The sequence below is a fragment of the Gorilla gorilla genome, chromosome 9 (assembly GCF_029281585.2).
Source record: "Gorilla gorilla gorilla isolate KB3781 chromosome 9, NHGRI_mGorGor1-v2.1_pri, whole genome shotgun sequence".
Classification (NCBI taxonomy): Eukaryota; Metazoa; Chordata; class Mammalia; order Primates; family Hominidae; genus Gorilla; species Gorilla gorilla.
In genome coordinates this window covers 68,068,137-68,094,243 of record NC_073233.2, presented here as the reverse complement: position 1 = coordinate 68,094,243, position 26,107 = coordinate 68,068,137, and the positions used below count along the sequence as shown (strand labels likewise).

At 38.3% G+C, this 26,107-nt stretch overlaps 1 protein-coding gene across 1 annotated transcript in view; it reads right to left on the bottom strand.

Moving 5' to 3' along the window:
- MS4A4A (membrane spanning 4-domains A4A) overlaps positions 1-25,162 on the bottom strand; it is a 28,406-nt gene extending 3,244 nt beyond the window's left edge. The window contains exons 1-5 of the mRNA XM_004051267.5: positions 24,984-25,162; positions 13,329-13,488; positions 8,398-8,526; positions 4,673-4,729; positions 3,005-3,163 (exon numbers count right to left, since the gene is read on the bottom strand). Of these exons, the coding sequence (XP_004051315.1) occupies positions 3,005-3,163; positions 4,673-4,729; positions 8,398-8,526; positions 13,329-13,488; positions 24,984-25,024 (546 nt within the window). The 5' untranslated portion in view covers positions 25,025-25,162. The remainder of the gene's footprint in view (positions 1-3,004; positions 3,164-4,672; positions 4,730-8,397; positions 8,527-13,328; positions 13,489-24,983) is intronic.
- Positions 25,163-26,107: the final 945 nt, after the last annotated feature.

Below are 26,107 nucleotides of genomic sequence, written 5' to 3'. Positions count from 1 at the left end.
GTCCCCTAATCCTCAGCTTCTGGAGATTAGAATGCAGACCTCCCTGGGGGACCATTGTTCTTTTTGAACAGCGAAAAGGATTAAATTTGCAGATGAAATTAAGACAGCTTATTAGCTGATATAAGAGAATGTTCCTGGATTATTCAGGTGGGTTCAAAATAATGATAGAATCCATATAAGTGGAAGCAAGAGCCAGAATAGAGTTCAAGAGAGATTTGAAGATGCTACATCGCTTGATTTGAAGGTAGAGGATGGGATGACAAACCAAGCAACATAGGCAGCCTAAAGAAGCCAGAAAAGGCAATAAAACTTATTGTTGCCTAAGCCTTCAGAAACGAGTATGGCCTTGCCAACACTCTGATTTTAGCCTAGTGAGACCCACTTGGAACTTCTAACCTCCAGAAACATAAGATAACCAAACTGTGTTGTCTTAAGACACTAAATTTGTAGTAGTTTGTTACAGTAACAATAAGAAGCTAATACAACAATGAACATCAGGTAGGTCAGTCTTTAATCCATCTGCCCAGAGCACTGGCTTTAGGGCTAGTCTTCAGCCAAGAAACGTGGTCAAAATTTGGAAAACATTGGGCAGTACACTTATTTCTATTAATTTTCCCCCGGATTGATGCAGGGATTATCTGGTTTAAATATTCTCTCTTTTTCTCCCCATGGTTAGGGATAGTCCGTCTGTTGCAGAAGAGCCAATAGACCAAGAGCTCAGGATATGACTGAGGCAGACTTAAGGAGACCTTGAATATTTGCATTCATTGCTTATTTTCTTGTGCCTTCAATGGCTGTAGTGGCCTCTGTGTTTCCAACATTGTTGTAGGCACAGAATATAGAACAGCAAACAAAACAGACAATTCCCCTGTCTTCAAGGATTTTACCATCTAGAAGTGTAGACTAGAAGACGGCAAGCTTTCTGTAAAGGCCAGATAATGTACATTTTAGATTTTGCCGACCATAAGGTCTCTGTCACACATACTCAAACCTGCTGTTATAACACGAAAGCAGCACTCCACAATATGTAAACAAATGGATTTCATTATATTTCAATTAAACTTTATTTATGAAACTTTATTTACAAAAACAGGTACAGGGCTGGGCCTCCAAAAAAAGTAGCATGTATATAGACCTGTGGACTGATTGTGCAGGTGCCCAGGCAAGAATAGAACCATTACTTCAAATCCCAGGAAGCCCTTATGGAGGTCCTCTGCTATAAGAACAGGCATAAAAATGTTCACACAATTAACAGGAATTCATCATGGACTCTGGGAAAGGTGATTGAGATGAACGCAGGACCAGCTATGTAATTTAGATTCTCTTGTTTAAAATTTTTAAAAACAATTTTAAGATAGCAACAGCAGAGCATTAGATCAAGCACAGGGCTCTTTTAACTGTGAAGTCCTGAGTAACTGCACAGGTCCCATGCCCACGAAATCAGCCCTATCAAGTTGGCCAGTTCCAGATTTTGTCTCTATCATTGTGCCCTTAAAATCTACCAATGAAGAGACCTTCGTAAACTAAAAGTAAGGTCCTTCTGCAGGATACCAATAGCAAATAATAGGGGAATTAGAGACAAGAAATTGTAGAATCTAATCTTCCTTTTGCCAATTTCTAACTGAATGACCTTGAAAGAATTTGTCAAATTCTCTATAGAAGCTTTTTCTTATTTTGAGCGAGTGGCAAGAAGTAAAATTGCTTACTATAAAAAGCAATAGAAATCTCAAGGGAAGTAAATTAGTTTAGCAAAGACACCTCAAGGGGTTATTTTGGTGTGATTATATAGCCCACAAAACTATGTAGAATTAGCTAGGAATGAAGTAAACAGAATGCAACTGATTCTGCCTAGTAAGTTAGGAAGAATGTTGGGTTTCCACGTTTACATAAGCGAAGAACATGGTAAGGAAGAGAACTAAGCAGCAAGGTGAAAGGCTGAAAGTTCATATAGAGGGAAAGTAACAAAAAATTTGCAGGTGTTCAAAATGACCAATAGGCTTTCTCTTTTTTTTTGAGATGCAGTCTCGCTCTGTTGCCCAGGCTGGAGTGCAATGTGTCCATCTCGGCTCACTGCAACCTCCGCCTCCCAGCTTCAAGCAATTCTCCTGCCTCAGCCCCCCGAGTAGCTGGGATCACAGGCACGTGCCATCATGCCTGGCTAATTTTTGTATTTTTAGTAGAGACGGGGCTTCATCATGTTGGCCAGGCTGGTCTTGAACTCCTGACCTCAGGTGACCCACCCACCTCATCTTCCCAAAGTGCTGGGATTACAGGCGTGAGCCACTGCGCCCTGCCAGGCTTTTTAATAATAAAGATTTAATTGTGCATTTTAGTCTGCTGTGATGTGCTGCAAGAACTTTTCCTCCCCACAATTACCCAATGGCCCAAAATGTCAAGAAGTTTTACTACCTACAAAATATTGTGTAGGTGGCATTTTCAGAATAAAGCAATTAGGATAGCATTAAGATAAGAACAATTGGTACAAAAAAGTAGTAAAAGTCATAATGAAGACTGAGAATTTATCAGGAGCTAGATGTTGAGGATAAAAGTGGTTAACCTTGCAAGAACATCCAAAGATGTTGGAAAGGATACTGAGCTACTCACCACTTGTAAAATACTGTTCAAGACAATTTTACTTCATTATTAGAGAATAGGTACTGACATCAGGGCCCCATTTTTAGAGGGGATAACAGTACGTACTGCATCAATGTTTTAAAATTAAACAGAAAAATGTATACAAAATACCCAGCACAGTAACTATTAATGAGTAGGTGTTCTATAATTATAAGCTTTCTTCCCATTTTGTCTCATCATATATAGAAAAATAAAGACAGAGATGAGACATGTACCTAACTCCTAAATGAAAGATTATTCTATTTCTCAATCACTCCAACTTCCCAAAGTCATTCATCAATTAGGGAATATTAATTATTGTCTTTGCCAGAGCCAGCACTCCCCAAATTTGCTTCTATAATAATATCCCCTGAAAAGAGGCAGTACCAACCATTAAGATGGACATAGTCCCATGACAATTATTTGAGTTGCCATAGTAGTTACAGTAAGGGTGATGGAATGAATAAAACGCCAAGCTAAATGTGTTGATTAAGATCCCTGATGCAGCCAGTACGGAGCTGGTGATATTCATTCCTAGACTACCTCGGACCTAGAAAGGAATGAAAATCAATTAAACAATCCAACAACATCCTCAGATATATCTCCATGAATCACTTTACACCCACCATCTCTTTCTTACTGCCATCTATCATTATCTTGATTATTTCAATAGGCTTCTAACTTGTCTTGTGGTTTCAACTCTAATCTCTTGGCAAAACACAAACATGATCTCATTATTCCCCAGCTTCAGTTCTTCAGATGATTCCCGTGGGCACATAATATAATCTCCAAATCTCTTTAGCAGGGTTTTCAATGTCCTTCACACTTTAGCTGGACAGCCCTGTCTGTGTCCTTCCCTGCCACTCCTTGCTTCTGATGCCTGATTTCTTATCATTTTTCTAAATGCTGTTTGCCTGTCATGCCTCTATACCTTTTGTATATTATCTCTCTCAGCAGTATATTCTTTTCTGTATGTTCTCTTCTCATGGATAAAGGTAAGGAGGCTTTTAATAAGAACTAAAATTGCTGACTGGGCACAGTGGCTCATGCCTGTAATCCCAGCATTTTGGGAGGCCAAAGCGGGATGGGGTGGATAATCTGAGGTCAGGAGTTTGAGATCAGTCTGACCAACATGGAGAAACCCTATCTCTACTAAAAATACAAAAATTAGCCAGGCATGGTGGCGCATGCCTGTGATCCCAGCTACTCGGGAGGCTGAGGCAGGAGAATCACTTGAACCTGAGAAGCGGAGGTTGCAGTGAGCCGAGATCACGCCATTGCACTCCAGCCTGGGTAATAAGAGCGAAACTCTGTCTCAAAAAACCAAAAACCAAAAACCAGAAAAAAATAAACAAACAAAAAAAAAGAACTAAACTTGCACAGCAAAGTGTGAGGAATATGTGTAATGTGGCTGCAGCCGGAGGGGACACTAGGGAGTTGAGTTAGGCCAGATTTGGAAAACCCATATTGATCATGCTCCAGAATTTGATATTTATCTTTTGAACAAAGAAAACTCAAATATGGACTTTAACTAGAAAAAAACATTTATTGAGATACGGACTTTCGCATTGTATTGGCTTTATGAAAGGCATCTTGGCATGAGAATTACATTTTAAATTTGATTCTTATGTAATAACCTTATTGTGAATTTCTTTTATTGAAAACTCAAAATCCTTTCTGGACACAGTTGGAGTCTACATTATAATCAATGGGTCGGTAAATATTACACAACACCAATGCTTGGAGTCACTGTCATGGGCTGACTCATGCTGCAGGGTTTTGTTGGAGCGGTCCCACTTGATATTTCTTCTCAATAATTCTCTATATCTTCAAAAAGATTCCCTCCGCAAGCGTAAGATTCCCTACCTTGCCAAAATATCCAGTCCTATGTCAGCAATTAGCCTGACTGCAGTTTTTGAAAGACAGATTCTAGTAGGTAAAATGCACAATCGCTCCTGATTTTTTACAAAGAAACAAAACCTGCTTTACACCCTGGCAGAATACATTTTTTATTAATCCTTCCTTTTTTTGATACCAAAAAAAAGAAAATATTACTCACCAGGCCTTTTGTAGTTCTAATTCCTGCTGCAATTGACAAGGATCCTGAAATAATAAACTAAAAATGAGAGAAAAAGTGAAGGTAAAAAACTTCAAGCCAGTATTGGGAGTCATAACTTACTAAACTTAATTCTAAATTAGATAGATATGTTAATCAGACCAATTATCTTAGAGAAAACCACAAAGGTTTGCACATTATTTTCCCTTTTCCCAGAAAGAACAGAGAAATTATACCAGATAAATCCATGGGAGAATTTATCAAGTTTTTCAAATAATGTCTAACTGAAATGATATTAAAACTGTTTGAGGGCACTAAAAGATAACAGTTTCCAAACTCCTGATACAAAGTAATTCTTACATGGTACCAAAATTGATGACGATATTTAAACAAAAAATACACTAAAATTATTCTCATTTAGAATTTTTTTTTTTTTTTTTTTTTTGAGACGGAGTCTCGCTCTGTCGCCCAGGCTGGAGTGTAGTGGCGCGATCTCAGCTCACTGCAAGCTCCGCCTCCCAGGTTCACGCCATTCTCCTGCCTCAGCCTCCCGAGTAGCTGGGACTACAGGCGCCCGCCACTATGCTGGGCTAATTTTTTGTATTTTTAGTAGAGATAGGGTTTCACCGTGTTAGCCAGGATGGTCTTGATCTCCTGACCTCATGATCCGCCCGCCTCGGCCTCCCAAAGTGCTGGGATTACAGGCGTGAGCCACTGTGCCCGGCCAATATTTTTAAACTTATAAGTAAAATAGTAGCAAAAAAATGTAAATTCCCAATTAGATGATGACTAGAATATAGTAGTTCATTTGATTCCATCAATAGGCAATTATTTTTCATTTAGCTAAAATAGCTAGTCAAGTTGGTTAGACTCTCTATCTTATAATATTCAATTGTTGGAGTTTTTAATTTGCTTTTCAAATTTGATTTCAGATGATTCAAAAATTATATCATAATATAAAAAATATAGAACTAATAAAAAAGCTCAATAAATTTATTTAACTAACTTCCAAATACCCAGACATAGAGATGATTCATGATATCTAAATCACCACTGGAATAAAACCACTAGAGGGAATCACCCATCTTATGATATAAAATACATCATGAACATTTGGGATGTTCCTTCAGCTCTACAAACATTTTTTAATATTGAAATATTCTAATTTACACAGTTAACGAATTTAAGAAAAAAATTACATGCTTATTGCTATTCGTGTTTACAGTGTTGATAGGATAGGACATTTAATACAATTCAACATTATTAGTAACTGCAACATTACTGGTAAAATATAAAGAATTATTGGCCGGGCGTGGTGGCACACGCTTGTAATCCCAGCACTTTGGGAGGCTGAGGCGGGTGGATCACGAGATCAGGAGATTGAGACCACAGTGAAACCCCGCCTCTACTAAAAATACAAAAAAATTAGCCGGGTATGGTGGCAGGTGCCTGTAGTTCCAGCTACTTGGGAGGCTGAGGCAGGAGAATGGTGAGAACCCGGGAGGCGGAGGTTGCAGTGAGCCGAGATCGTGCCATTGCACTCCAGCCTGGGTAATAAGAGCGAAACTCTGTCTCAAAAAACCAGAAACCAAAAACCGAAAAAAAAAAGAATTGTAATTTCTGTAACATGATAGAAATCTGTCTCAGTCTAAAAGTCTTTATTATGTTTAATGATAAAAATGTAGGATCATTTCATTAAAGTCAAAATCAAGATAAAGATGCTGACTATTATGTAATACTATTCTGGGTATATTTACCAAAATAATTATATAAGAAAAATAGTTGGAACAAGTGGTTTAACTATTCTTATTTAAGTATGAACAATATATATTGCAAACATTCAAGAACGTGAACTAAAAATTACCATAAAGTACTCTAAAAATTCAATAAGGCACCTTGGAAAAACATTCTATACAGAAATTATATATACACATTACAAGTGTGTATGTATGTCTGTGTATTTGAAGATAGGATTGAATAAGAGGACTTCATTTGCCACAGGAAAAAGTATGTAGGTACTATCTCAGAGGAAAAAACAAGGAATGTGAAACATATACAGAAACAGAACTGAAGAGGCCAAAAATAAGAGGAACTTGTGACTGGTTCTTGGTATTGGTACTCATACTGTATAAAAGAGAAAAAGGAGGCACTTCATAGATGAGGTTTGGAAAAGAAGGTTGAAAGAATAATGGAAGGTAGCCGCAGAAAAGAGTTCACCAATTGAGTAAAGGCTCATCTAATGGAACACCTACGAAAGTCTCAGTGATGTCTCAGCGGACAAATGGCTCCTGCAGTTCCTGGTAATCTACTGAACATGTGTGGAAGGCTTGCACCATGTAAGCTGGTTTTTAATGTGATCTTGAAAAGGAAACAGAAATAAAAACAGAAAACTAAGTAGTTAGATGTATGCAATTCTGAAAATACATTGACCCTATTTGAATCTTCATGCCTGTACCAAACAGTTGTGATGTTGGGTTAGTTACTTAACCTCTCTTCATCCGTAAAATGATTATAATGAAAAATCAGAAGTTCGTGGTGATTGTTTGAAATGAAATTGCACATATAAAGCACTAAGTAGAGTGTCCACATGATAGTAAGAGTTTAATAAGAGCTGTTATTGGCATTAGTATTTTTGGATATATGAAGTATTGTGCAGCTTTCTAGAAGTAAAACACAGCTTTACTGTTCTTCCAGTCTTGCACTTCTGCTGTAAACAGGTGAAGGGGATCAAAAAGCAAGCTCTTCTATAAAACTCTAAACTATCTCATTCTCAGTTTTAGAAACAAATGGAAACCCTGCAATGCTAGAATAGATTCCCTGATTCTAACATAAACCCAACTTATAAATTTTATTTTTCTCCAATGGATAAAACTTGGTATTTTATTCTCAATTTTACTGTCAATTTGCATTAAAACTATCTTGTGTTTTCTCTTGGGAGAAGGTTTTTAAATTTAAATTCCAATTCTAATTTTAATGTAATATTAATAATAGTTATAATTAATTAATATTAATTATAATAATTATAGTTATTTTATTGAATTTATGAAACAAAATATATCAAATAACATTTTCATTTTCTAAGGTAACAATTTCCTGAGTTTCGATAGTCAGTAGACTAGATATTAGAAACTGCTTGTGTACCAGCCACATCTCCTCTTCTTCCTTGCTAACTAAACCATCATTTTGTTCAGTTTCTCATGAGCTAAAGGTAGGGTAGACTCCTCCCAGCTACAGAGGTAAATCTTGATTAGTCCAAGCCAATAACGGCAAGTCCGTTATCCTTACTGACAGTTGATTTGGGAATATGTATATGAAATATTTACCAAAAGTTGGATGTGTCAGCCATCTCCCCTCTGATATGGTCTGCTAGCAATCCTTGATGAAATCCTTGCACCACTGAATGAAGCCATCCTAGAAATGACAAGCCACTAGTCTTGTTGTGAAATAATCAGTGCTTCCAATGTTTAAGCCATTCTGGTTTGGGTCTTTGGCAGTGCGCTGCTGTAATATATCTAACTGACATATATAAATATTTAATCTGCCTAGATTTAATATAATACTGTATTATTAGTAGTACTTTAAATATGAGAAAATTGAATAAGAAATGGTTAGATACCACTCTCAGATTTACAGAATTACAAGATACAGTTAGAATAGGATTCCAAAGATCAGGGTATTGACAACTGCTTTATGTTATCTTCAATTATATCAAAAGATACTCTACTCACCATCACTGACCCCCAAATTGTGTACCCGATATACACGGAAATAGGGTTGCTTCCATAAGTATTAGATGCCATACACATCATTGTTATTCCCATGCTAAGGCTCATCAGGGCAATCAGAATCTGCACAACCTAAAAATGGTGAAGAAAGCAAAAACTGATTGTCCACCACAAAAATGGTGCTTCCACCACCCCCTTTCCAATCACTAAGCTATCCTTATTCTCCTTCATTTGATAGTCATATGACCTTCTTTGTATTCTCTTATCACTCTTTTTTTCACATAAATAACCGTGAATGTAATCTTACCAATATTATCTCTCGCGACGTCTATCATTGCCAATAATTTCAAGGTTAAAAGGAGTATGCCAGAACCAGCCCAGAGGTGCTTTTCTGATACCTACGATGTTACTTTTACCACAGTTATTTCTCTCTTTTTCTCATGAGCTCAGAGAAGTGGCCTAGGAATTATAAAGCAATTATTGTAGCAAGGAGAAGTAACCTGAAGAAAGGAGAGTATATACAGGGGAAGAAAACAAGAAAAGCAAATATGATATTTTCTTGAAGTCTGGGGTATGAGGACATGAGTATGAGTACACAAGGATCTAAACATAGCAGAGTAAGAGTACCATTATCCCATGGCGTTCCAAAGGATCAAAAACATTTCAACAACTTAACAAAATTTATGGGATGTAGTGAAAGCAATGCTTAGAGGAAGATTTATAGCATTGAATGAATATATTAGAAAATCATGATCTAAAATCAATCTCCTGAGAGTCTACCTTAAGAAACTAGAAAAAGAAATGCAAATTAAACTCCAAATAAACAGAAGAAGAACTATAATAGAAATTAGAGCAGAAATAATAAAATTGAAAACAGAACATGAATAGACAAAATCAATAAAATCCAAAGCAGTTTTTAAAAATATATGTATGTATAAATAAAATAAAAAAAGCCTCTAGCCAGCCTAAGAAAAAGAGAGAGGACAAAAATTACTAACGTAAATGAAAGAAGGAACATCAATACAGTTCCCATAGAAATTAAAAGGATAATAAAATAATGGTATGAACAATTCTAAGCCCACAGTTTGATAGCCTTGATAAAATGGATAAGTCCTTAAAGACAATTTGTCAAAACTCACACAAGAAGAGACACTCTGAATAAGCCTGTAATTATTAAATAAATTGAATCAATAATTAATAAATTTCCAAAACAGAAAGCACCAGACCTAGAAGGGCTCAGTGGTGAATTCTACCAGACACTTAAGAAAAAAGTTATACCATTATTTACAGAAAATAGAAACAGAGGACATACTCCTTAACTAATTCTCTGAAGCTAGCACTACCATCTACCAAAAACCATGCAAAAACATTACAAGAAAAGAAAACTACAGACCAACATCTCTGATGAACAAATATGCAAAAATCCTCAACAAAATATCTGCAAACTAAATCTAACAATGCGTCAAAAAAATTGTGTACCATGACCACTTGGGATTTATCCCAGGTATGCAAGGCTGACTATACATTCAAAAAACCAGTTAATGTCTTCATCACATCAACAGGCTAAAGAAGAAAAATCACATGATTATATTAACAGATGCAGAAAAAACATTGAACAAAATCCATTGCCTGTTTATTATAAAAACTCTTGAAAAACCTATTAATAGAGGAGAAGTTCTTCAGGTTGATAAAGAATATTTGTGAAAAACCTACAGCTAACTTCATACTTAATGGAGAAACTCAAAGCTTTCTCACTAAGATCAGGAACAAGGCAGGGATGAGCCCTGTCACTACTCCTTTCAACATTGTACTGGAAGTCATAGCAGAAACAGTAAGACAAGAAAAGGAAATAAAGATATACAGACTGGTCAGGGAAAAATAAAACTGCCTTTGTTCCCAGACGACATGATGTCTGTGTAGAAAATCTGAAAGAATCAACCAAAAATTCCTGGAACTAACAAACAATTATATTAGGTTTACAAGATTTATGCAAGATTAATACACAAGAGACAATTACTTTCTTATGTACTTATAATGAATAAGTGAAATTTGGAATTAAAAACATAATGCCATTTAAATTAGCACCTCTGAAAATAAAATATTTAGGTATTGGTATTTGGTATTTGTTAGGTATAAATCTAACAAAATGTGTACAAAATCTATAAGAAACTACAAACTTTGATAAAATAAATGGAGAGATATTCCATGTCCATGGATAGGAAGACTCAACATTGTCAAGATGTCAGTTCTTCCCAACTTGATCAGTAGATTTAATACAATCTCCATTAAAATCCCAGCAAGTTATTTTGTATATATTGATAAACTGACTCTAAAATTTATAAGGAATGGCAAAAAACTTAGAATAGCAAACACAATCTTGAAGAAGAAGAAGGAGAAGAAGAAGAAGAAGAAGAAGAAAAAGGAGTTGTAGGACTAACACTACCCAATTTTAGGACATACTATAAAGTGATAGTAATCAGGACTGTGTGGTATTAGCAAAGAAATACACAAATAGATCAATGGAATAGAGTAGAAAGCCTGGAGAGAGCCACACAAATATAGTCAAGTGATCTTTGGTAATGAGCTAAAGTAATACAATGAAAAAAAAAGTATTTTAAAAAATAGCACTTAAAACTTGATATCCATAAGTAAGAATAAAACTTAGACACATACCTTATATCTTTCACAAAAATTAACTCAAAATGAATCACAGACATAAATATTAAACTAAAAACTATAAAACTGCTAACAGATAACATAGGCCAAAATCTAGATGACCTTGGGTTTGGTGATGAATTTGTCAATACGATACCAAAGGCACAAACCATGAAATACAGAATAAATCATCTTAATTTTCTTAAAATTAAAAAGTTCTGCTCTGCAGAAGACATTGTCAAGAGATGAAAAGACAAACCACAGACAGGGGAGAAGATATCTGCAAGAGTCATATCTGACAAAGGATCGTTATCCAAAATATACAACAAATTTAAAACTTAACAATAAGAACATAAACGTCCTCGTTAAAAATGTGCCAAAGAATTTAACAAGACACCTTACGAAAGAAGATATAGAGATGGTAAAGAAACGCATGAAAAGATGGTCCACATCTTATGTCACAAGGGAAATGCAAATTAAAATGATAGTGAGATTCCACTAGCACCTGTTAGAATGGTAAAAATCCAGAACACTGGCACTACCAATTGCTGGAGATTTTGCAGAACAGCAGGAACTCATTGACTGTTGATTGAAATCTTCAAAATGACAAGGCCACGTGGAAGACAGTATGGCAGTTTCTTACAAAACTAAACATACTCTTACTTACAATACAGTAATCATACTTAACCAAATGAGTTGAAAAACTTATGTCCACACATAACCTGCACACAGATATTTATAGCAATGTTGCTCCTAATTGCCAAAGTTGGGAAGCCATCAAGATGTCCTTCAGTAGGTGAATGCATAAATAAACTGTGGTACCTCTATACAATGAAATATTATTCAGTACTAAAAATAAATGAGCTATCAAGCCATAAGAAAACATGGAGGAAATTTAAATGCATGTATTTAGGTGAAAGAACGCAATCTAAAAAAACCACCTATTGTACAATTCCAACTGTATGACTTTCTGGAAAAGGCAAACTATGAAGACAATAAAAGATTTGTGGTTGCCAGGGATTGGTGGGATACTATATGATACTACAAAGGTAGATTCATATCACTATACTTGTGTTAAAACCCACAGAACACACCACACAGACAATGAACCCCATTGTGATTTGTGTACTTTTAGTAATGATGTGTCAATGTAGTTCATCAATTGGTACAAAGGTTACACTCTGGTGGAGGAGGTTGATAATTAAAAAGCTATGCATTTGTGGGGGCAAGGGGCATATGGGATAGAACTGTACTTTGCTCTCAATTTTTCTTTAAGCCTAAAACTGCTCTAAAACATACAGTATATTTTAAAATAATTATTCATACATTAAAAAATAAACCCACTTTGGGAGGCCGAAGCAGGCAGATCACGAGGTCAGGAGTTCAAGACCAGCCTGACCAACATGCTGAAACCCCGTCTCTACTAAAAATACAAAAATTAGCCGGGCGTGATGGCTCATGCCTGTAATCCCAACTACTCAGGAGGCTGAGGCAGGAGAATCACTTGAACCTGGAAGACGGAGGTTGCAGTGAGCCGAGATTGCGCCACTGCACTCCAGCCTGGATGACGGAGCGAGACTCCATCTCAAAAAATAAAATTAAAAATAAATAAACAAATAAACCTAGTATGTGCCAACATAAATAACATATTTTATGAGAAATAACTATATTTCCCCCCCTCCAAAAAATGAATAATGTGAAAAAAGGATCCAGAGTATCCACAGTGACATTTTCCCAGTGGTTTGAAGCTTGGGCTAGTGATAAACCTATATTTAATATCATTTCACCTGCCCTGTTCTGTCATTCTTTTAATCCTTCATTTCTTTTAGGCATGCTCATCTGAGACTCCAGATGGAAATGCTCAGAGAATAGATTTTTCATCCTCTGAGCAGGGGGCTAAGAAAAGGTGCCAGAAAGAAATAGTAGCAATATGTGCCTGTCAGCTATCAGGAAGTCCTGTAAAGGGGGCATCAGCTAGTAGTGCATAGGTGGCCTTTTATTTCGCTGCTCTTCCACACTGAGTTTAAATACAATTATCATGGATGACCCACAACCCTAGCATAGATCTGAAGTCAATATATTTTAAATATAACTCAACTGGAAGCATGTTGTGACAGAATACGATATAGTTTTTCAGATGAAGAGCCTGAAAAGTAATTACTGATGTCATGAGGGTTGGCTGTTGTATTATGAGGCTAGTGGGACAGTGTATTTGGCATTAGGTCTTATGAAATATGAGTTTGCAACACCATTGGTCTTCCCCTAGGTTTGCAACTTACCCCAAGAACTTTGGGTTCTCCCTTCAAGAACTTCTCTTGCAATCCTTTCCACAGATGTGAATGTATGACAGCCATGTTTCCCAGCTGGGGCACACCAGGGCCAGCCCCTGGCATGGCCTGTTCCATTCCTTGCATGGTTGTCATGGCAGCAGAAAAGGTGCTACAATAAGAAATGTAATTTAGTATGATGTCCTGGAAATGGCAAAAGAGGACATGACACTTTGGGGCAGGTTCCTCCCTAAGGACAAAATCTGGTCTACATTCTCTTCCCATATCATAATAGCTGTTAGAGCTGGGGAAGTGGAATAGGCAACACATTAAGTGTGTGTGGGGGGCAGGGGCAGGCGGTGGGAGAGAAACTAAATGTCATATGATATCAAGATGCTAGAAAATCCTGCAGAGAGGGACATGTTGACAGAAGCGAGGTAAACCTGTTGGACCTCTAAAATTAGAGAAATTTCTTTAAGTTCCAATTCCAAGTCGGCTCAGATTTTATTTCTATCCCTCTTACTGCCTAATCCCTTGATTACAGCCACTTACCCACCAAGGATTACTTTGTTTTTTAGTTTTGGTTTTTTGTTTTTTTTTTTTTGAGATGGAGTCTCGCTCTGTCACCAGGCTGCAATGCAGTGGCGCGATCTCGGCACACTGCAACCTCTGCCTCCTGGGTTCAAACGATTCTCCTGCCTCAGCCTCCCGAGTAGCTGTTACTACAGGTGCGTGCCACCATGCTGAGCCAATTTTTGTATTTTTAGTAGAGACAGAGTTTCACCATGTTGGCCAGTATGGTCTCGATCTCCTGACCTCGTGATCCGCCTGCCTCGGCCTCCCAAAGTGCTGGAATTTCAGGTGTGAGCCACCGCGTCCAGCTGAAGGATTACTTTTATAATAGTAATAAACTACACAAACTAATCTGCCTTCCAATTTATTGTATAGTATTGCATAGTTCCTCCTTTTCTAATCAGAGCACAGTTAAATTCACAGGGCTGAAAATCTTCCCATGTTCCTCCTTGCTGAGTGTGATTTATGTAACCTTGTATTTTGTGCCACAAACTCTGAACTTTGGGAATGAAACTTATGGCTCTCAGTCATATTCTTGGCACCACAAATCGAAATCTCTTGTCCTATTACATTGCTTTAAATCCTAACTTGCTGGTGCATAGCAAGGATCCATCAAATCGTTTTTTGAGAATCTAAGCACAAACATATTACTCTTATGCCTCTTTCTGTCCTCAGTATAATAACTTCAACCAAGTCATGTAGAGATAGGCCAAAGTCACATGGAAATTTTTATCTATGTAGTTGAATTCATATTCAGGTGTTTCATGATCAACTTCCATAAATTTTTAGGGAAATGAACCTTGCTAATATCCTTCAAGTAATAGTTAATTTTGATACCACTTATTCTCCATTGAGCCCCTATAAAAGTCTCGTTTTGAGATGTGTGCCCTTTTATTGGTACCATAAATGAAAAAAAAATTGTTGTACTCCAAATTTGCTATGTTGAGAAAAAAATTAAGATTTCTCTGAAAAAATTATCATCCTGTATTTATTTTTGATACATCAATGGAAAGAAATTATTAGCTATCTAACAATAAAACTGAAAAAAGTCAGAAGAAGGAGGGTGAATTTCAGAGAAAGATAGAGGAGAAACGTTAAAATGAAAAGATTAATTATTTAGAACATTAATTTTAAACTTTAGTAATGTATATACTTAAAATTATGAAAAACAGTAAAATAAAAAGTACAAAATTACAAATTATAAAATAACTTAAGTATTTCTTTTAAAAAAGAAAGACAAATATAATAAATAAGAAATATATAATGTAAATGTGACTGAAGTAGTTAAGATAAGGAATTATATATAAGAATGTAACCAAAAAATCAATGTTCTTATTCTTTTAACTTTTAGAAAAGTTCCGAAAACAATTTGGACAAACAGAATTAGAACTCCATTTTTTTATGAAAGTGGGAAACAACTAACATTTCTATAAATCAGGTGAAATGAGTGTTAGAAACAAAGATTACATGACAATAAATTTGGGGAGAAGTGTAGCGAGAGTATGAAAGAAACAGGACACCATGGCCACAGATTTCAGAGTATACTTATCAAGGATGAGAGGCCCCCCCTGAGGTGTACAACATAAATTATTGTTTATAATCCTGGGAATTAAATACATCAGTTGATAACTGTCACTTCCCTGGAAAAGTATAGTTCTGAGAATCATCATAGTTAGTAGTAAAGGAGAAATCACCAAAAAGACACATATTTAGAAGGCAATCAGTCTCTGAATAAGTACTCCATTGGAGTCCATAAAGAAGGAAGTAGATATCCTTGATACACGCCTCCAAGAAGTCCCACAGATTAGGAGCATCTGGATATATATCACATATAGAATATGTAAAGAGTATAGATAACTTATTTAAATGAAAATTAAATCACAAAAAAGAAGTCAAAGATAAAGCACATAGAGTGACAGGACATATTTGGAACATAATCTCAAATTTCAAATACAAAATAGTGTTGACAGAAAACAATTGGCCAATGTGTTAAATAACAAGGAATAGCTGAAAATAGAATTAGTCAACTGGAAGAAAAATTTGAAGAAATCACCAAGAATTCTATAGAGAAACAAGAAAATGGTCATAATAGAAGAGAGGTTAAAAGATTAGAAGTGTAGAATTAAAAGGTCTACAATATGTCTGATTAGAATTCTAAAGAATGTCACCAAGAAGGCCAACTAGAAGTTCCTAACCCTCATCATCATCAACACACACACACACACACACACACACACTCCCCAAAACAATGAATAAACAAATGCATTCCAACTAAAGTAACTAAAGAAGAGCACCTGAAAACAGCAAAGGAGTAGCAGAAATCTTGTAGATCATAGAAACCCAGGATGGCTACATGAAGAAGGAGATAAAAAACCTTTCTTCCACCACCCCTTCCCCCAGTTAGGACCAGCTCTGAGTCAGCAGGGCCTTCTTCCTGCAGGGAGAAGGTAAGCGAGAGGACCCCAGCAGCTCCCATCACCACCATGGATACCTGTAATCTTACTACTGGAGACACTTAGAGTCTTCACAGGCTCTGAGCTCAGCTGATGGAGCTACCTGAAGTCTGCATGTCTGTCCTTTCCCAGAGGTGGTGCTGACACTATGCCCTGGCCTCCATGGCCTGAGCTGCTACTGTGTTGCCCCTTCTTGGAAATGAATCACTGCTACAGTGGATTCTGCTTCAGAAGTGAGTAGCTATTGCACGCCTCTATCTCTGAGGCTTAACCACCACTACACCACACACACCTGGTAGCCATACCTGAGCCAAACTGCTGCTGTCTACTCTCTACCTGCCGAGGCCAGGCTGCCATGGAACTGCTCCATGCCCCCATCTTAGTTGCTGGTGCACATTGCCCCTCCAAATTCAAGCTGAAACTGTGTCCCACTCTCTGAGGACACATAGCTTTGATTGAGCTGTGTCACCCAACAATCCAGGCAAAATAACTGCAGTGCCCCACCTCCCTAGAACTGACTAGTTCCCTGGAGTCCAAGCTTCTGAGAAACCCTGGCTCCCCAGGGGGTCATTTCTATACTGCTTCAAGAAACCCAAGGACCAAGCCACAGACACACTTAGTCATTCCTGAGGCCTTGCTGCTGCTACATCCAGCCTTACACAGCCTGGGATATTGCCATGCCCTACCATCCCAGGGTCTAGAGTTACCACTATGTGGCACTCCATCACCCAGGGATGGAGTTGCTGCAGTGTCCTATTGGCTCTGGGACCAAAATTTCAGCTGTAACCTGCTCCCCAGAGCTCAAGCCTCCAGAGCACCCTTCTTTCCCTGGAGCCATGCTGGTGTTGTGCACTGACCCCAGAATCAGTAACTCTTCCATCCCTGCCCCGTGGGCTTGAGTTACTGAGGTGTGCTTCAAAGTTACAGCCTCAGCTTTGTGGGTAATCTGCATCCATCCATGCCTTGGTGAGTGAACCTGTGCCACAGTAGTTTTGCAAGACTCTGAGCCTAGGACCCCAGCTCCACAGCCACTATAATAGTTGTGCCTAAAAAGTACAAGCTGTCAATCTCGATGGCAACCATGTGGTGTTAACTCTATAGGCTCACAGACTGCAAGAGTTGTAGGGGCATGGCTTTTGCCACCTAGTTTCAAAGGATGTCACAAATAGCTATGGAAGTGGAGCCACTTCAAAGAGCCTCCATCAGGGCAATGCTGAGTGGAAATATGGGGTCAGAGCCAACACAGAGTCCCAGTTAGGGATATGCCTAGTGTAGCCATGGTAGTGAGGCTACCTTTGAGATCTCGGAACTATAGGGCCACTAGCATGCAACGCCAACCTAACAGAGCTGAAGCACGGACTGAGCCCAGCAAAGATATGGGAGCAGGATTGTCTGAGGGCCCCAGTCAGTGTCCCCAGGATTCAGGACATAGAGTCAAAGGAAATTATTCTCCAGATTTAAAGCTTAATGCTGTTTTCTTGGTTGGGTTTTGGACTCACTTGAAACCACTTACACCTTTTTCTTGCCTAGTTATTTCTTTTGAACTGAGAAAGTCTATTCTGCACCTGTTCCACCATTATATTTTGAAGACAAATCACTTGTTTTGATTTCACAGGCTCACAGCTGGAAACATTTGCCTCCAGATAAATCATACCTTGAGTCTCATCCATATCTGCTTCTGATGTGACTCTGGACTTAGAACTTTAGAGTCAATGCTGGAATGGGTAAAAATTTTGAGGCAATTGAGACAGAAGTATTGTATTTTGTATGTGAGAAGAACATGAGTTTTGGAGGGTTGTAGATGAGATGCTATGGTTTCAATGTCCCCTCTAAAACTCATTTGAAAACTTAATTGCCATTTTAACAGTATTAAGAGGTGGGACCTTCAAGAGGTAATTACATCAGGAGACCTCTACCTGCATGAATGGATGAATGTCATTATCCTTGGAGAAGGTTAGTTATCACAGGAGTGGACTCCTGATAAAAGAATAAATTTGGCCCCATCTCTCTCTCTGCTTTGTACGCTCACTTCCACTTTCCTTCATGGGATTATCCTCACTAGAGGTTTACACCATGCATGCCTTTAGACTTCCCAGCCTCTGGAGCTATAAGCAAAATACAATTTTATAATAAATTACCCAGTCTTCAATGGTTTTTTACAGCAGCAGGAAACAAAGATATCAAAAATTTAGTTTTGTGGGAGGACAGTACAAGTCTAGAGTTCTTGTTTCAACAAACATTGTTATTGTCACCTTAAAATAGTCAATTTATAAAACTACGTGATATTTTATGTAAGCCTAATGATGACTACAAGGCAAAGAACTACAGCAGATACACAAATGTTAAAGAATTCAAAGCTTAGCAATTCATAAAATTACTAAATCACAAAGGTAGACCAGAGCACAAGAAAGAAACAAATATCTACAAAAACAACCCCCCCCAAAATAATAAGATGTCACTAGTAAATCCTTATCCATTAATGCTAACCTTAAATATAAATGAATTAAATCTTTGAACAAAAGTCAAAGAGCGGCTGGAAAATTTTTAAAAAACAAGATCTAACCAGATGCTGTAAGAGACTCACTTTAGCCTTAAGAAGAAACATAGTTGAAAGTTAAGGGATGGACTGTTCCATGCAAATAGTAGCCTAAAGAGAATAATTACCTGTACTTAGATCATGTAAAATAAACTTCAAGTCAAAAACTGTCAAAAGAGGCAAAGAAGGTCATCATTTAATGATTGACTGAGCATAGAGGGTGGGTAATAGAAGTCATTAATAACAAACTACTGTTGCGGGAAGTCAGGGACCCCGAACGGAGGGACCGGCTGAAGCCATGGCAGAAGAACATAAATTGTGAAGATTTCATGGACATTTATTAGTTCCCCAAATTAATACTTTTATAATATCTTATGCCTGTCTTTACTGCAATCTCTGAATATAAATTGTGAAGATTTCATGGACATTTATCACTTCCCCAATCAATACTTTTATAATTTCCTATGCCTGTCTTTACTTTAATTTCTTAATCCCGTTATCTTCGTAAGCTGAAGATGTATGTTGCCTCACGACCCTGTGATGATTGCGTTAACTGCACAAATTGTAAAACATGTGTGTTTGAACAATATGAAATCTGGGCACCCTGAAAAAGAACAGGATAACAGCGATGTTCAGGAAACAAGGGAGATAACCATAAGGTCTGACTGCCTGCGGGGCCGGGCAGAACAAAGTCATATTTTTCTTATTGCAGAAAACAAGTAGGAGAAATATCACTGAATTCTTTTCCCAGTAAGGAATAACCCTGGGAAGGGAATGCATTCCCAGGGGGTGCCTATGGACAGCCACTCTGGGGGTGTCTGCCTTATGCGATTGAAGATAAGGGATGAAATACGCCCTGGTCTCCTGCAGCACCCTCAGGCTTGCTAGGATTAGGAAATTCCAGCCTGGTGAATTGTAGTCAGACTGGTTCTCTGCTCTTGAACCCTGTTTCCTGTTAAGATGTTTATCAATGACAATGTGTGCACAGCGGGACTCGGAACCTCATTAGTGATTCTAATTTCACCCTGGCCTTGTGACCTTGCTCTGCCCTTCTGCCCTTGTGATCTTTTATTGCCATTTGAAGCATGTGATCTCTGTGACCCACTCCCTATTCGTACATTCCTCCTCTTTTGAAATCCCTAATAAAAACTTGCTGGTTTTGCAGCTCGGGGGCATCACGGTGCCTGCTGATATGTGATGTCACCCCCGGAGGCCTAGCTGTAAAATTTCTCTCTTTTGTACTCTTTCTCTTTATTTCTCAGACTGGCTGACACTTAGGGAAAATAGAAAAGAACCTATGTTGAAATATTGGGGACTGGTTCCTCCAATAAACTACCAGACTTTTTTGAGACAGGGTCTCATTCTGTTGCCCAGGCTGGAGTACACTGGCACTATCGTGACTCACTGCAGCCTTGACCTCAGCCACCCAAGTAGCTGGGATTACAGGCCTGTGCCACCACACCCAGCTAATTTTTGTATTTTTTGTAGAGATGGGGTTTCGCCATGTTACCCAGGCTGGTCTCAAACTCCAGGGCTCAAGTGATCCTCCCGTCTCAGCATCCAGTAGTGCTGGGATTACAAGAGTGAGCCACCATGCCCAAACTTAAACTTACAGATTTTTAACACAGACAATGTAGTTAATTGCTGGGCCTTCCACCAAGAAAGGACACTTGCAGTCCCATAGCCCTCTTAGGGTTTCTGTTACGTTTAGTTCTTGCCACTCTTGATTAGAGGCTGCTTGTAGGGTTCTGAAATAATTTCCACATACTTTTCCTGCACCACCTTACTTTTTTGAAAGAGAAATTTTGAGGAAGGCCGAATATCTTCTATTTAGGTCTTCTAATGTTTGAAATAAAAATTACCTCTTCTCCCTTCTGGGGCAGTTGGTAAATTGTTAATTTATGGGCTTTATTAGAATTACTTTAAATTAAGCCCAGAGGGGGACAGTTCTCTGATGTTTAACAAAATTTGAGAGTACAAATTAAATTTAAGACAAAAAATAAGGCCTGCTATTTTATTTTACCCCTTTGATCCATATCTAAATTTTGTGTTCTGCTCAGAGGATGCTAAAGTGTCAATATAGGTCTGAATGTACCTACTCCATAGCATGTAAATGTAACCCACCTCATAAAGTCCATTATCATTAGAACAGAGACTGCAAGAGGAAGAGGAGAGCCTCTAGGCCCGCCTCTGCATAGTCTTGTATCTAACTTACTGAGAGCAAAAAAGGAGGACAGTCCTGACTCTTCTGACCAATCTTTGAGACAAACTGCAAAAGAGAGGAAGAGTCAACCTCTGACCACATGGTACCATGAAAAACATGCTCTCACCAATTATATAGACCCCTCTTATCTGCTTTTCCACTTTCCCCAAGACCGGAGAAGGTTGGAGCAGGGTCATGACAGGAGTAAAGTCCCTGTCTAGCATGTCCTTGAGTGGCAGGAAGTGTTAAAGGAAGTTTATGTTTTATACTTCAAGCCAGAAATGAGTAAGTGATAGTAGGAATACCAGTAATAATAGTCAATATGTATTTAGCATTTATTAAGTGACACGCACTGGTTTAAATGTTTTATATGTGTTATTTCATCATTAAATTCCCCTGAGAGATATACTCTATTATTCACAGGACAGAATTATAGAAACACAAGATTAAGTAACTTGAGTAAACAGTGGCAGGGCCAAAATTTAAATCCAGGTGATGTAATTCCAGAACTCCTTTGCTTAAGGGGATCCACTAAACTAGTCTGGTGAATGGAAGATCTCTTGTTTGCACAAAAACTTGTACAATTAATTTTCTTAGCAGCATTATCTATAATAGCTAAAAGGTAGAAACCACCCAATTTGGAATAAGTTAGATAACAAGACTACGTAGAGGTGGGCCAAGAGGCCCTCGTCTTCCTCTTGCAGTCTCTGTTCCAATGATAATGGAATTTGTGAGGCGGTTTACATTTATATGCGATGGAGTAGGTATTCAGACCTATATATACACTTTAGCACTCCCTGGACAGAACACAAAATTTAGATTTGGAGCATATGGCTAAAATAAAATAGGTCTTATTTTTGGCCTTACATTTAATCCACATCCTCAAATTGTGTTACACTTAAGGGAATTGTCCTTCTCTGGGCTTAATTTAAAGTCATTCTAATAAAGCCCATAAATTGACAATTTACCTACTTGTCCCAGAAGGGAGAAGAGGTTATTTTTATTTCAAACCTTAGAAGACCTAAATAGAAGACATCCAGTCTTCCTCAGAATTTCCTTTTCAAAAAAGTAAGGTGGTGCAAATCTTCCTATGTGGAGATTATTTCAGAGCCCTGCAAGTAGTTGCTAATCAAGAGTGGCAAGAGCTAAAGGGAACAGGAACCCTAAGAGGGCTATGAAATTACAAGTGTCCTTTCTTGGTGGAAGGTCCAGCAATTAACTACACTATCCATGTTAAAAATCTGGAAGTTTAAAGCTGGGCATTTTGACTCAATCCTGTAATCCCGGCAGTATGGGAGGCCAAGGTGGGAGGACCGCTGGAGCCCAGGAGTTTGAGATCAGACTGGGGAACATGGTGAAACCCCATCTCTACACAAAACGCAAAAATTAGCTGGGTGTGGTGGTGGGCGCCTGTAATCCCAGCTACTCAGGAGGCTGAGGTCAAGGCTGCAGTAAGCCACAATGGCATCAGGGTACTCCAGCCTGGGCAACACAGTGAGACCCTGTCTCAAAAATATCTGATAGTTTGTCATTGGTTCCTTCCGTTGCCTACCCTCTATGCTCAATCAATCTCATTCTAATCCTACACAACCATTTTTCAACTCTGTGTATTTCTCCCATCTTCTCAAGGCAAGCCATTATTCTATTTTTATCAGAAGTATTCATTATAGCCTCTGAATGTTCCCTGTGTCCATTTGTGGCTTTGGATATTCAATCCACCACTGATGTTGTAGCCAGAATGATCAAATACAAAAACAATTGAGTCACCATCCCCTTTAAAAGCCTTCTTTTATATTTCACCACCCTTAGCATAAAGTTAAAATTTTTAATGTTGATAACAAAAGCTCTGCTACTTCAGCACAAATCTATTGTAGTCTTACCTCGAATCTCTCTCCTTTTAATTTTTAAAGCTCCAAGTATATTTGACTTATTTAAGTTGTTCCAAAGAAGTAATTTCATTCCTATATTGAGACATCTGCATATATTGAAACCATTTGCAGGAATGTTCCACCCCTCTTGTGACCACCTTGTAAGAACAAAAACAAACCCACCACATCATCTAATCTTCTCACACATGAACAGCATTTTATAGTCTCTATCTTCTCGCAGACACTATTCCTCCACTTCCCCACCATTGCCCACATGTGGATTAGTCAGCCTATGACGGTAAATAAGGGTTTAAGAAATCTGTTATGTTCCTTCTACATTGCAAAAGTCAAACTTATTTGGAAAGTGACTAAAGATGATTCTTCTTAGTCCATCTAAATGTGTACTTTATTCTTCTTTAATGTAAAAGAACCTCTGCCTCAATCTCTCAGGCACACCTTCAGACTGAGAATTTAGGACATGTTGGGTCTGTCTTATCAAACGCACTGGTGGTTCTCTCTCTGTGTTTAGTGCCTCTCTGGTAAGACTGTAAGCTTCCTCGAGGGCAGAGCAATTATATCAAAATAAAGCTTGTAACTGACTCCTATGCTTCCCCATAATTCTTTGGTAACATAGGTCAGGTTCTGGTCATTCAAGGCTGGTGCTTTGTCATTCTAAGAAACTCTGGCCATAAATTCATATAACTGCCTCCTCTTTTTCCACCACAGAAATCCTTGTGTTAATTACCTACGGCACATGAAGTCCCCAAGAACAAAAACGTGTTTACCATCCAGGGCTTGACTTCTCTATATTCAATTTTTTTTTAACTGCTGAGAATATTGGATGCATATGAGGGACATTTCTTCCAGGTTGGAGAAGAATTTAAACCTTGGTTTTGCCACATCACCTATATGCATCAGGCTCTTAAGAAATACAATGTCTTTCCCCCACACCCCTGATAAAGAGGTGGGGAAACCCAGACCACCCTTCCCTCTTCTATTGGCCCCAGTCACCTTGTGGATCAGCAGCACCACCAGTCTCTTATTTCCTCATTTTTATGTCACCATCCTCCTCATGGGTCACAATTGCAAGGAGAGAGCATGAGGAGAGTGGTACAAACAGCCATCCCTTTTTCTTGGCAAAGTTGTGAAATAGACTAGAAACCCAAAATGAGGCCTGAATCTGGATGGTTTTAGAAGGATGATGGGGATGCAGAAGTGGTGGCATGGGAAGGGAAAAGGGGAAAAGGCCTGGGCTAGGAACCAAGAATTCTGTTTTTGTTTTTGTTTTTGTTTTTCTCCCAGCCCTTTTGTTAACTTGTGTGATTCTGGGTACATTATTTCCCTTTTATAGGCTTCTTTTACTTCATCTGGGGAAAGATTACAATGGCCACGACCACTTACAAGCTTCTTTCTTATCCTAAGAATGCTAAAAGTCTACAGGGTGTTTTTCATTAGCAGATTTTATCATGAGCAGCCTCAGTTTACTGCCTGGGTGCCCCATGAATAGTGCCAAAGACCGCTGGAGAACTAGGTCAGGCCACAGCCCATCTAAATGTACAAGGCTGGGGACCCTGCCTGTGCCCTACTCCATGTACACCAAATTCTGCATGTGATACATCTGTTCTTAAATCCTGAGTTATAAAAATAACCAGTCAGACACAGAGAATAAAGACCACAGAAGAAGGGCATTAACAGTAGATGAGGTAACTAGTCAAAGGTTTAAAATGTTGCTTTCAGTGTTTTGATATCCTGAGGACTCAGGGGACAAAAGTAACTAAACAACCTTATCCAGCCTCCAATGTCAGCCTTTAGGAGGCTTTTCTAACTCCTATCGACTGTAGCAAAAACTGTTCCTCATCCCCCCACCGAATGCACATTTAAAGGTGCACTCAACCCACCCCAACCCTGAATACCAGCTTGGGTCATGGGAAGTGGCATCATTATTTTTCTCATTCCCCTCCCAGAAATTCTTAACCCAGGAAGTGAAACAAGCCATCAGCCCGAAAGCCTAGGAAGGCAAGTCCCTGGACCTACCTTTCTTCAGGCCTGCAATGTCTGCTGTAGGTCTGATGCATGCAGGGCTCTGGGCAAGTTCCTCAAAGTTCTTTGGTCTAGACCCAATCAACTTCCCCCACTCCACACCTCACTCAGTTTAAATCTGCATTCCTCTTCTAGCAGATGTTTGGAACCTTAAAGGCTGTGCTGAGAATTTCTGAGACGCACAGCTAGTTCCTCTTTTATATCGGAAGCATTAACTGATTTTGTGTTCCCAATATGGGTGTGGATGTCTATTTTGAAATTTGCTGAAAAAGCAGGGGCTGCCTGATACAGTCTTTCCTATGAAAATAATACTGCTAATTACTGTGGATATCAGTGGTAGAGGATTTACTGTATGCCAGACTCTCTTCAAAGGTCGTTATATAAACAAGTAAATGGTATTTTGTAAATACCCCCTTTCACAGGGTCACACATTTCCACAGTACTCTTGTCTTCCTGGAGCACTACTATTACTATTTTATTAGGTTGGTGCAAAAGTAATTGCAGTTTTTGCCATTATTTTATGGCCAAAATCACAATTAACTTTTGCACCAACCTTAATATACACAACTTAAATGTTTTATTTACATGAAATTCCACCTTTAGAAATTCATCAGGAGTGGCCATAAAATGGCAACAAGTTGGTTGTATGGCAATAAAACAACACCTTTCTAAGTGAAGGAAGCAGCTGGTATCATAGAACGAGCTGGTCTTTGACTAAGACCAGCTAATGGCCCTGTTAATCTCCTGAACCTAAGATTCATTTGTAAAATAAAATAATGCCTACTTTACATGGAGGAGGAAAGCAAAGTGGTGTGCAGTTTTCATTCATTCAGCATTTTCTTTAGAAAAACTACTATAAGCCAAGCAGTGTGCCATGTGCTTCTGAAAAAATGGTAAAAAATAATTTTCACTCAAAGAGTTTATAGACTACTTGGAAAAACAGACCAGTAAATAAATCACTACAATCCATTACTATCAGTTATCTGCAAGGTAAAGTGGCAATACAGATGAGTAAATACATCATTACAACCCATTGTAATCAGTGATCTGCAAGGTAAAGTAGGGTATCCTAAGAAAGCTCATAGGAGGATCAATGAACCCAACATTGGGTAGGCAGA